Genomic DNA, 12,553 nt, shown 5'->3' on the forward strand with positions numbered 1-12,553 from the left:
GCAGATGCTGGAGATCAGAGCTGAAAATGTGTTGCTGGAAAAGCGCAGCAGGTCAGGCAGCATCCAAGGAGCAGGAGAATCGACGTTTTGGGCATGAGCCCTTCTTCTTTCCTGAACAAGGGCTCATGCCCGAAACGTCGATTCTCCTGCTCCTTGGATGCTGCCTGACCTGCTGCGCTTTTCCAGCAACACATGGATCATTTTGGGCCAAAGGGCCTGTCTCCATTCTGTAGAACTCTATGACTCTATGATCTGCCATTTCCTGTAGAATTGGGGATACAAATTTATAGTAATCAAAGGATACCGTGACCAGGAGAAAGTGAGGACTGCAGATGCTGAAGATCAGAGTTGAAAAGTGTGGCGATGGAAAAGCACAGCAGTTCAGGCAGCATCCAAGAAGCAGGAGAATCAGGCATAAACCCTCCATTAGTGTGTGTGTGGTGCAGTGGTGGTGGGAGAAGGGGGCTAGAGTGGAGTACAAAGTAGCTTTTATTTGTCATTTCTACCAAATTTGACTGATACAGTAAAAAAATGAGGCAGCATTCCTCCAGTACTGAGGGTGCTACATGGACAGCACAAACTACACACGCATACACAGCATAAAGTGCATAAGTGCAAAACCTGCAAGTTACAGTGTAACAGAAGAATGATGAATGATCGACATTTTTCTAGCAGCAATATGAAAGAATTTCAGATGGGAAAGAGTCTGCTTATACTGTGTTAAGCAGCCTGATGGCTTGGGGGAAGAAACTGTTGCACAGTCTGACCATGCTCCAGTATCTTCTGCCAGATGGCAGGAGGGAGAAGAATTTGAGTGAGGGATGTGTGGGGTCTTCCACAATGCTCTGAGCTTTTTGGATGCAGTGTGTGGTGTAAATGTGTGTAATGGAGGGGGGAGAGACTCCTGTGATCTTCACAGCTGTCCTTATGATCCTACAACATGCAATTCCTGAACCAGGCAATGATGGAGCAGCTCAGGATACTCTCAATGAACCCTCTGTAGAATAGGGTGAGGATTGGGGAGGGGGTGGGTTGGGGGGGAGTGCGGGGCCAGTGACAAGGTGGGCTTTCCTGAGCCTGCGCAGAAAGTAGAGACATCGCTGGGCTTTCTTGGCTATGAGCTGGCGTTGAGGGTCCAGGTGAGATTCTCCACTAGGTGTGTGCCAAGAAATTTAGTGCTCTTCACAATCTCTACAGGGGAGCAGTTGATGTCCAGTGGAGAGTGGTTGCTCTGTGCCCTCCTGAAGTCAAGAACCATCTTTTTTGTCTTGTGCATGTTCAGAGACAGGTTGTTGGCTCTGCACTAGTCCATTAACTGGTGCACCTCCCCTCTGTATGCTGACCCATACAGTCGTATCATCAGCGAACTTGATGCTGTGATTCGAACTGTGTATCGCTGCACAGTCATGTGTCAGCAGGGTGAACAGCAGTGGACTGAGCACACAGCCCTGGGGGGCCCCGTGATCACTGTCATGGTGTTGGAGATGCTGTTCCTAGTCCAGACTAACTGAGGTCTCCCAGCCAGGAAGTCCAGGATCCAGTTACACAGGGAGGTATTTAGGCCCAGCAGACTCCGCTTTCCAATCAGATGCTGAGGAATGATGATGTTAAATGTAGAACTGAAGTCCATGAGCAATAGCCTGATGTAGGTGTCCTTCTCCAGGTGGGCTCGAGCCAGATGGAGGGTTGTGGAAATGACACCATCTGTTGAGCAGTTGGGTTGACTTGCGAACTGCAAGGTGTCAAGTGAAGGGGACAGCAGGGTCTTAATATCTGCATCACGAGCATCTTGAAGCCTACATGGTGATGGGTGTAAGCGCAAAAGGGGATAGTCATTAAGACAGGACACTGAAGACTTCTTCAGCACGAGCACGATGGTAGCAGCCTTGGAACAATGGTGCAGCTCAAGGAGATGTTGAAGATGTCCTTGAGAACATCTGCCAGTACATCTGAGCACTCTGCCCGGGATGTTATCTGGCCCGGCAGCCTTAAGTGGGTTAACTCTGCATAGGATGAGAGATAAATAGGAGATGGGGGAAGATAGGTGGGAAGGCAATAGATAGATATTGGTGGGGGTGATAGTGATAGGTTGGAGTGGAGGGTGGAGTGGATAGGTGAGAAGGAAGATGGATAGGTAAGACAGTTCAAGAGGGTGGTGCTGAGTTGGAGTGTTGGATCTGGGGTTAGGTGGGGAGAGGGGAGGTGCAGAAACTGGTGAAGTTGCGTTGATGCCCTGTGTTTGGTGGATCTCAAAGTGGAAGATGAGGCATTCATCCTCCTGGCATTAGGTGTGTTGGATTTGGCTGTGGAGGAGGCCCAGGACTTACTTGTCCTTTGCAGAGTGGGAGGGAGAGTTGAAATGTTCAGCCACAGGGTGATGGGATTGTTTGGCATAAGTGTCCCAGAAATGTTTCCTGAAACAGTCCGTGAGTTAGGTAAAAACAATGACTGCAGATGCTGGAAACCAGATTCTGGACCAGTGGTGCTGGAAGAGCACAGCAGTTCAGGCAGCAATTTCTCCTTTGAATCCTCCCACTTCCTCCAGACCAAAGGGGTAGCCATGGGGACATGTATGGGCCCCAGCTATGCCTGTCTCTTTGTTGGCTACGTAGATCTTCTGTAATTACACCGGCACCACTCCCCACCTCTTCCTCCGCTACATTGATGATTGCATTGGCGCCACCTCATGCTCCCGAGAGGAGGTTGAGCAATTCATCAACTTCACCAAGACATTCCACCCTGACCTTAAATTTACCTGGACCATCTCTGACACCTCCCTCCCCTTCCTGGACCTCTCCATCTCCATTAATGACACTGACATTTTTTTACAAACCCACCGACTCACACAGCTACCTGGATTACACCTCTTCCCATTTTCTTGCAGAAATGCCATCCCGTATTCCCAATTCCTCCGCCTCTGCCGGATCTGCTCCCAGGAGGACCAGTTCCACCATAGGACACACCAGATGGGCCTCCTTCTTTAGAGACCGCAATTTCCCTTCCCACGTGGTTAAAGATGCCCTCCAACGCATCTCTTCTACATCTCTTCTACCTCCGCCCTCAGACCCCACCCCTCCAACCGTAACAAGGACAGAACGCCCCTGGTGCTCACCTTCCACCCTACCAACCTTCGCATAAACCAAATCATCCGCCGACATTTCCGCCACCTCCAAGCAGACCCCACCACCAGGAATATATTTCCCTCCCCACCCCTTTCCGCCTTCCGCAAAGACCGTTCTCTCCGTGACTACCTGGTCAGATCCACGCCCCCCCCCTTACAACCCACCGTCCCCTCCTGGCACTTTCCCCTGCCACTGCAAGAACTGTAAAACCTGTGCCCACACCTCCTCCCTCACCTCTATCCAAGGCCCTAAAGGAGCCTTCCACATCCATCAAAGTTTTACTTGCACATCCACTAATATCATTTATTGTATCCATTGCTCCCGATGCGGTCTCCTCTACATTGGGGAGACTGGGTGCCTCCTAGCAGAGCACTTTAGGGAACATCTCCAGGACACCTGCACCAATCAACCACACCGCCCCGTGGCCCAACATTTCAACTCCCCTTCTCACTCTGCCGAGGACATGGAGGTCCTGGGCCTCCTTCACCGCTGCTCTCTCACCACGAGACGCCTGGAGGAAGAACGCCTCATCTTCCGCCTTGGAACACTTCAACCCCAGGGCATCAATGTGGACTTCAACAGTTTCCTCATTTCGCCTTCCCCCACCTCACCCTAGTTCCAAACTTCCAGCTCAGCCCTGTCCCCTTGACTTGTCCGGACTTGTCCAACCTGCCTAGCTCCTTTTCCACTTATCCACTCCACCCTCTCCTCCCTGGCCTATCACCTTCATCCCCTCCCCCACTCACCCATTGTACTCTATGCTACTTTCTCCCCACCCCACCCTCCTCTAGCTTATCTCTCCATGCTTCAGGCTCACTGCCTTTATTCCTGATGAAGGGCTTTTGCCTGAAACATCAATTTTGAAGCTCCTTGGATGCTGCCTGAACTACTGTGCTCTTCCAGCACCACTGGTCCACAGTCCGTGAGTTGGCATCCTGTCTCCCCAGTGTGGAGGAGAACACATTGAGAGCAGCAGACACTGTTGATGAGGTGTTTGGCTTTATAGGATGTGGATGGACCCTTTGATGGAGTTGAGGGGGGAGATGTGGGCGCAGGCTTTATACCTCTTGCGGCAGCAAGGAAAGGTGCCGGAATGGGTGGTGTGGACAGAACAAGGGAGTTGCAGAGGGAATGGTCTCTGCAGAATGCTGAAAGGGATGGAAATGTGACAGAAATGAGACAGGGAGAAATCTGTTCTGGATTCGAAATGTAACACTAATCACATATTACTGTTTGTATTTCTAACAAGCCCTGTATTGTCCCATAAGGAGCTTCTTTTGTTTTCCTAAGGTAGATCATATAAAAATGACATTCTATTAACTATTTTAATGTTCTGCAGGTACCTGGGTCTACAACTTGGCTATAATGCCCTTGGAACATTGCTTTTACTGATTGCTGGTTGGAAAGCAAAGACGTTCAGTGCACGTAAAATTGCTGTACAGAACACAACGGCAGTATGAAGATTCTCCAGCTGATATAATGGGAACTGACATTACTTTACACAATTGACCAACCTACAAATTATTTTTGTATCTGAATCATTTACTTAATAATACTTCGAATTATAGTGTTGACTTATTTCAGAGTTAAAATCATTATACTTATTTGACACTGAGAAAAAATTGAGCAAAGTCAAGAACACTCAGTAACAACAACTTTCATTTATAACACACCTTTAATGCAGTTAAACATCCCAAGACAGGGACTATACAAAGAAAATTTGACATCGAACCACGTAAGTAGCTATTAGATCAAAACCTTGTCTCGAAGAATATGAATGAGCATCTTAAAAGAGAGAGGGAGAGAGACAGGTGAGGATGAGAGAGAGAAATAAACGAGAGACAGACAGACAGACAAGAGACAGATAACAGATGAAAGAAAGAGACAGACAGATGAGAGATGAGTGCGAGAGAGACTAGATAGACAGATGGAAGCGAGAGAGAGAGAGAGAGAGAGACAGGTGGAAGAGACAGACACAAAACAGATAGGTGAGAGAGACAGACAGACAAATGAGTGAGAGAGACCAATGAGCAAGAGAAACACAGAGAGAGAAGAGAGGTAAAGAGATGGAGGGGGTCAGGGAGCAAATTCTAGAATTCATCATGTCTGTTGAAAGCACAACTGCTGTTTATGGAGTGATAAAAGTTGGGATTGATCAGGCAGGCCACAAATGTTAAAGAAATTACCATGTTGGAGGAGGTTACAATAAATAAGGAGGACCATTGTTTGAAATCAAGAACAGAAACTTTGCTGGAGCAGACCTTTACTTTCAGTGGGATGTTATTCATTCCCCCCTACACATTAGCAGCACAGAGGTGGAACAAGTGGACAGTGTCAAGCTCCTAAGAGTGATCATCCACAACAAAGCTTTCTTGGACTGTTCATGTGGACGCACTGGTAAAAAGGCCCAACAACATCTCTTCTTCCTCAGGCAGCTGAGGAAATTTGGCATGATGGTGAATACCCTTGCCAACTTTTATAGGTGTGCCATCAAGAGCATTCTGTCTGGATGTAACACTACCTGGTTTTTACCTCACTACCTGGTATGGCAACTGTACCATTCAAGATCGGAGACTGTTACAGAGAGTGATGAACTCAGCCCGGACAATCACAAAGGTCAACCCCCTATCTGTAGATTCAAGGAAAGGCCGCCAACATTCTCAAAGATCCATCCATCCTGGCAATGTTTTTCTACAACCTCTACCATCGGGGAGAGCATACAGAAGCCTGAACACATGCACCATCTAGTTTTAAAAATGTTTCTACCCTACTGTTGGACTCAAACTCTTAACATTTGCCTGTACCTGTGTTTTTGTTTTTGCTGCTGTTTACCTATTATTTACGATCTATGCTACTAAACTCTGTGATCTGCCTGTATTGCTCGCAAGACAAAGCATTTCACTGTGCCTCGGTACACGTGACAATAAATTCAATTCAATTTAGTGTTACGACACATGGATAGTAAGCTAAACTAAATCAACCTCTCAGTCACTGGATTTACAACACAATGAAGTTTAAACATTCAATTACCCCCAAAATTGTCTAATTGTTCCTACCCAGATTTTATGAATATTAGATCTTTTGATACCTTTGTAGGAGCATAGCCACCAACTGGGGATAAAAACTTCTGGAGGCAGGCGGCCTCAATGAACAAACTCAATTATTCATTTAATCTTTGGCTCAGATCAGAAGAAAGACCAGTGACACTCTAACTTGTACAATAAAAAGCAGTATTTTATACTATTCTGTATGACAATTATCAGATACAACATGTTACAGCCCTTCTCTCCTAATCCATATAACCAATCTTGTGAGACACCTAATTAATGATGGGCATCCCAGGTTCCAATAATCTCATGGTGTTTAGCAGGCAGTGTAATCTCCAGGCCTTGAGAACTTTGTATGAACCCTATTCATTCACATTCCAAAGTTAATTGCGACCCTCCTTCAGGCTGTTCAGACTGGCTAATCTACAGGGACAGAATTAATTCTGTAATTCATTGTATTTTATTTGATCAAATTCGACTATTCCTTTTATATTTTCCACTGTTCTGATTATATATAGAAAAAAAATCAAAATAAGTTGGTTTTAATTTATTTGCTATAAGATTAGCATAAAGTTAGTTATATAGTGTAAAATTATACAGCTACTCTTACTGTCAGGACTTTGTAATTTATTGGCCATGAACAATCTATTTCGAAGTTTTTTCCTAAAGCTAGTTAACTTCACATCTAGGTCTAAATGATTTTTCTTTCATACTTGTATTATGCATTGCTTAAATGCATCTATTTTATGTTACAAATTACCCGTGTGATTCAAAAGAATCTTTAACTAGAACCTTTTTTAATATTCTGAGTAACTTTAAAAAGGTGTTGTTAATATACCCACTTCAACCATTTCTGCTGGCAGCTCATTCCATATGTGGACCACCCTCTGTAAAAATGTTGCCCTCAGGTTCCCTTTTATTCTTACCCCTCTAATGTTAAACGGATGCCCTCTAGTCCTCGATTCCCCAACTCTGGGAAAAAGACTGAGTGCATTCATCCTATCCAGGTCTCTCATGATCTTATTTACTTCTATAAGATTCCCCGCTGAGTCTCCTATACTCTGACGACAAAGGTCCTAGCTTGTCCAATCTCTCCTTATAACTCAGACCATTGAGTTTTGGCAGCATCCTTGTAATTTTTTTCTGCATCCTTCCTGTAGCTAGATGACCACAATACCCCAAGTGAGGCTTCACCAATGTCCTGTACAACTGCAACATAACTTCTCAACGTCTATACTCAGTGCCCTGACTGATGAAGACCAGTGTGCCAAACACCTTCTTCACTGCCCTGTCGACCTGTGATTCCACTTTCAGAGAACCGTGCACCTGAACTCCAAGGTCCCTCTGTTCCACTACACTCAGTAAGGCCCTACCATTCACCAGGAAACTCCAACCTTCATTTGACTTTACAACATGCAAAACCTCACATTTACCTTATGTGTACATAAAAGTTTGTTCTTGTGAGTGTGAATTTGAGTGTGTGTGTGAAAGTGTCAGACATTGTGAGAATGAGAGATTTGTTTGAGAGAGATTGCGAGAAATAGTGTGTGATGTTGAGCATGTGTGTGATGGCGTATGAGACAAAGCGTGTTAGAGAATCAGAAAAAGAGCATGGGTGAGAGAGTGTGCATGAGAAAAAAGGTGTGTGTGAGGGAGTGTAAGGAAGACAATGTTTTTGTGACAAATTGAGAGAAAGACAGTGGTATGTGAGACTGTTTGAGAGAAAGTGTGTGGGAGAGAGAGTGTCTCAGAGAAAGTGCATGAGAGGGAGGGTCTGAGAGAAAGTGTGTGAGAGAGATTGAGAGAAAGGGTCTGAGAGAAAGTTTGTGTGAGAGAGAGGGTCTGAGAGAAAGTGGGTGTGAGAGAGAGGGTCTGAGAGAAAGTGGGAGTATGAAAGACAGGGTCTGAAGAAAGTTTGTGTGTGAGGGAAAGTGTGTGTGAGAGAGGATCTGAGAGAAAGTGTGAGAGAGAGAGGGTCTGAGAGAAAGTGAGTGTGTGAGAGAGGGTCTGAGAGAAAGTGTGTGCGAGAGAGAGAGTCTGAGAGAAAGTGTGTGCGAGAGAGAGGGAGAGAAATTGTGTGTGTGAGAGAGGGTCTGCGAGAAAGTGTGGGTGTGAAAGACAGGGTCTGAGAGAAAGTTTGTGTGTGACTGAGAGAAAGTGTGAGAGAGAGAGGGTCTGAAAGAAAGTGTGTGTGTGAAAGAATGAGAGAAAATGTGTGTGAGAGAGTGGGTATACGAGAAAGTGTGTGTGAGAGAGTAGGTCGAATAGAAAGTGTGTGTGAGAGAGAGAGGGTCTGGGTGACTGTGTGTGAGAGAGAGGGTCAGAGAAAGTGTGTGTGTGAGAGAAAGGGTCTGAAAGAATGTGTGAGAGAGAGTGTGGGTCTGAGAGAAAGTGTGAGAGACGGTCTGAGAGAAAGAGAGAGAGAGAGAAAATGTGTGAGAGAGGGTCTGAGAGAATGTGAGAGAGAGGGTCTGAGAGAAAGTGTGTGAGAGAGAGAGAGAGACAGGGTCTGAGAGAAAGTGTGAGAGAGGGTCTGAGAGAAAGAGAGAGAGAGAGAGAAAATGTGTGAGAGAGGGTCTGAGAGAATGTGAGAGAGAGGGTCTGAGATAAAGTGTGTGTGTGTGAGAGAGATAGAGAGAAAGTGTGTGTGTGAGAGAATGAGAGAAAGTGTGTGAGAGAGAGGGTCTGAGAGAAAGTGTGTGAGAGAGAGAGGGTCTGAGAGAAAGTGTGTGAGAGAGAGAGGGTCTGAGAGAAATTATCAGAGAGAGGGTCTGCGAGAAAGTGTGGGTGTGAAAGACAGGGTCTGAGAGAAAGTTTGTGTCTGAGTGAGAGAGTGTGTGAGAGAGTGGGTCTGAGAGAAAATGTGTGTGAGAGAGTGGGTCTATGAGAAAGTGTGTGTGAGAGAGTGGGTCGAATAGAAAGTGTGTGTGAGAGAGAGGGTCTGAGATAAATGTGTGTGAGTGAGAGAGAGAGGGTCTGGGTGACAGTGTGTGTGTGTGTGATAGAGGGTCAGAGAAAGTGTGTGTGAGAGAGGGTCTGAGAGAATGTGTGTGAGAGTGAGGGAAAATGTGTGTGTGAGAGAATGAGAGAAATTCTGTGTGTGAGAGAGAGGGTCTGAGAGAAAGTTTGTGTTTGTGAGTGAGAGAATGTCTGTGTGAGAGAGTGGGTCAAAGAGAAAGTGTGTGTGAGAGAGAGAGTGAGAGAAAGTGTATGAGAGAGAGAGATGGTCTGATATAAAAGTGTGTGTGAGAGAGGGTCTAAGAGAAAATGCATGTCTGAGAGAGGGTCTGAGAGAAAGTGTGTGTGAGAGAAAGGGGCTGAGAGAAAGAGTGTGCGAGAGAGAGACTGAGAAAGAGTGTGAGAGGGGGTCTGAGAGAAAGTATGTGAGAGGGGGTCTGAGAGAAAGTGCGTGAGAGAGAGAGGGAAAGAAAGTGTGTGTGTGAGAGAATGAGAGAAATTCTGTGTGAGAGACAGGGTCTGAGAGAAATTGTGTGTGAGAGAAAGTGGGTATGAGACAGTGAGTGAGAGAAAGTGGGTGTGAGAGAGAGAGGGTCTGAGAGAAAGTGTGAGAGAGTGGGTCTGAGAGAAAGTGAGTGTGTGAGAGAAGGTCTGAGAGAAAGTGTGTGAGAGAGAGGGAGAGAAAATGTGTGTGTGAGAGAATGAGAGAAATTGTGTCAGAGAGAGAGTGGGTCTGAGAGAAAGTGTGTGAGAGAGTGGGTCTGAGAGAAAGTGTGTGTGTGAGAGAATGAGAGAAATTGTGTGTGTGCCAGAGAGAGTCTGAGAGAAAATGTATGTCTGAGAGGGTGTCTGAGAGAAAGTGTGTGTGAGAGAATGAGAGAAAGTGTGTGTGAGAGAGACGGTCTGAAAGAAAGTGTGTGAGATGGTCTGAGAGAAATGTGTGTGTCAGAGAGGGTCTAAGACAAAGTGTGTGTGTGAGAACAGGGTCTGAGAGAAAGTGTGTGTGTTAGAGAGTTGGTCTGAGAGAAAGTGTGTGAGAGAGAGAGGGTCTCAGAGAAAGTGAGAGAGAGGGTCTGAGAGAAAGTGTGAGAGAGAGAGGGTCTGAGAGAAAGTGTGTATGAGAGAAAGGGCCTGAGAGAAATTATCAGAGAGAGGGTCTGCGAGAAAGTGTGGGTGTGAAAGACAGGGCCTGAGAGAAAGTTTGTGTGTGTAAGTGAGGGAAAATGTGTGTGTGAGAGAATGAGAGAAATTCTGTATGTGAGAGAGAGGGTCTGAGAGAAAGTGTGTGAGAAAGGGGCTGAGAGAAAGTGTGTGCGAGAGAGAGAGAGACTGAGAAAGAGTGTAAGAGGGGGTCTGAGAGAAAGTGTGTGAGGGGTCTGAGAGAAAGTGTGTGTGAGAGAGGGGGAAAGAAAGTGTGTGTGTGAGAGAATGAGAGAAATTGTGTGTGAGAGACAGGGTCTGAGAGAAATTGTGTGTGAGAGAGAGGGTCTGAGAGAAAGTGTGTGTGGATGAGAGAGAGGGTCTGAGAGAAATTGTGTGTGAGAGAGAGGGAAAGAAAGTGTGTGTGTGAGAGAATGAGAGAAATTGTGTGAGAGAGACAGGGTCTGAGAGAAATTGTGTGTGAGAGAGGGTCTGAGAGAAAGTGTGTGTGGATGAGAGAGAGGGTCTGAGAGAAATTGTGAGAGAGGGTCTGCAAGAAAGTGTGGGTGTGAAAGACAGGGTCTGAGAGAAAGTTTGTGTGTGAGAGAAAGTGGGTATGAGAGAGTGAGTGAGAGAAAGTGGGTGTGAGAGAGTGAGTGAGAGAAAGTGTGTGTGTGTGAGAGAGAGAGGTTCCAAGAGAATGTGTGTGAGAGTGGGTCTGAGAGAAAGTGAGTGTGTGAGAGAAGGTCTGAGAGAAAGTGAGTGTGTGAGAGAAGGTCTGAGAGAAAGTGAGTGTGTGAGAGAGCGTCTGAGAGAAAGTGTGTGAGAGAGAGGGTCTGAGAGAAAGTGTGTGAGAGAGAGGGAGAGAAAATGTGTGTGTGAGAGAATGAGAGAAATTGTGTCAGAGAGAGAGTGGGTCTGAGAAAAAGTGTGTGTGAGAGAGACGGTCTGAGAGAAAGTGTGTGTCTCTGCGAGCAGGTCTGAGAGAAAGTGTGTGTCTGCGAGACGGTCTGAGAGAAAGTGTGTGTGTGTGAGAGAGAGGGTCTGAGAGAAAGTGTGTGTGAGAGAGAGGGTCTGAGAGAAAGTGTGTGAGAGAGAGGGAGAGAAAATGAGTGTGAGAGAGAGGGTGTCTGAGAGAAAGTGTGTGTGAGTGAGAGAGAGGGTCTGAGAGAAAGTGTGTGTGAGAGAGAGGGTCTGAGAGAAAGTGTGTGTGTGAGAGAGAGGGTCTGAGAGAAAGTGTGTGTGTGAGAGAGAGGGTCTGAGAGAAAGTGTGTGTGAGAGAGAGGGTCTGAGAGAAAGTGTGTGTGTGAGAACAGGGTCTGAGAGAAAGTGTATGTGTGAGAGAGAGAGGGTCTGAGAGAAAGTGTGTGAGAGAGAGAGGGTCTCAGAGAAAGTGTGTGAGAGAGAGAGGGTCTGAGAGAAAGTGTGTGTGAGAGAATGAGAGAAATTGTGTGAGAGAGAGTGGGTCTGAGAGAAAGTGTGTGTGTGGGAACAGGGTCTGAGAGAATGTGTGTGTGTGTGAGAGTGGGTCTGAGAGAAAGTGTGTGTGAGAGAGAGAGAGAGAGAGAGAGAGAGGGTCTGAGAGAAAGTGTGTGTGTGAGAGAATGAGAGAAATTGTGTGTGTGCCAGAGAGAGTCTGAGAGAAAATGTATGTCTGAGAGAGGGTCTAAGAGAAATGTATGTCTGAGAGAAAGTGTGTGTGAGAGAATGAGAGAAAGTGTGTGTGAGAGAGACGGTCTGAAAGAAAGTGTGTGAGATGGTCTGAGAGAAATGTGTGTGTCAGAGAGGGTCTAAGACAAAGTGTGTGTGTGAGAACAGGGTCTGAGAGAAAGTGTGTGTGTTAGAGAGTTGGTCTGAGAGAAAGTGTGTGTGTGAAAGAGAGAGGGTCTGAGAGAAAGTGTGTATGATAGAAAGGGTCTGAGAGAAATTATCAGAGAGAGGGTATGCGAGAAAGTGTGGGTGTGAAAGACAGGGTCTGAGAGAAAGTTTGTGTCTGAGTGAGAGAGTGTGTGTGAGAGAGTGGGTCTGAGAGAAAATGTGTGTGAGAGAGTGGGTCTACGAGAAAGTGTGTGTGAGAGAGTGGGTCGAATAGAAAGTGTGTGTGAGAGAGAGGGTCTGAGATAAATGTGTGTGTGTGAGAGAGAGGGTCTGGGTGACAGTGTGTGTGAGAGAGGGTCAGAGAAAGTGTGTGTGAGAGAGAGGGTCTGAGATAAAGTAGGAGTGTGAAAGACAAGGTCTGAGAGAATGTTTGTGTGTGTGAGTGAGGGAAAGTGTGTGCAAGAGAGG

At 46.2% G+C, this 12,553-nt stretch overlaps 1 protein-coding gene across 1 annotated transcript in view; it reads left to right on the forward strand.

The window, feature by feature from the left end:
• LOC140479193 (solute carrier organic anion transporter family member 2A1-like) overlaps positions 1-6,075 on the forward strand; it is a 144,727-nt gene extending 138,652 nt beyond the window's left edge. Inside the window, exon 14 of the mRNA XM_072573233.1 lies at positions 4,462-6,075. Within this exon, the coding sequence (XP_072429334.1) occupies positions 4,462-4,582 (121 nt within the window). The 3' untranslated portion in view covers positions 4,583-6,075. The remainder of the gene's footprint in view (positions 1-4,461) is intronic.
• Positions 6,076-12,553: the final 6,478 nt, after the last annotated feature.

The sequence above is a fragment of the Chiloscyllium punctatum genome, chromosome 6 (genome assembly GCF_047496795.1).
Source record: "Chiloscyllium punctatum isolate Juve2018m chromosome 6, sChiPun1.3, whole genome shotgun sequence".
Classification (NCBI taxonomy): Eukaryota; Metazoa; Chordata; class Chondrichthyes; order Orectolobiformes; family Hemiscylliidae; genus Chiloscyllium; species Chiloscyllium punctatum.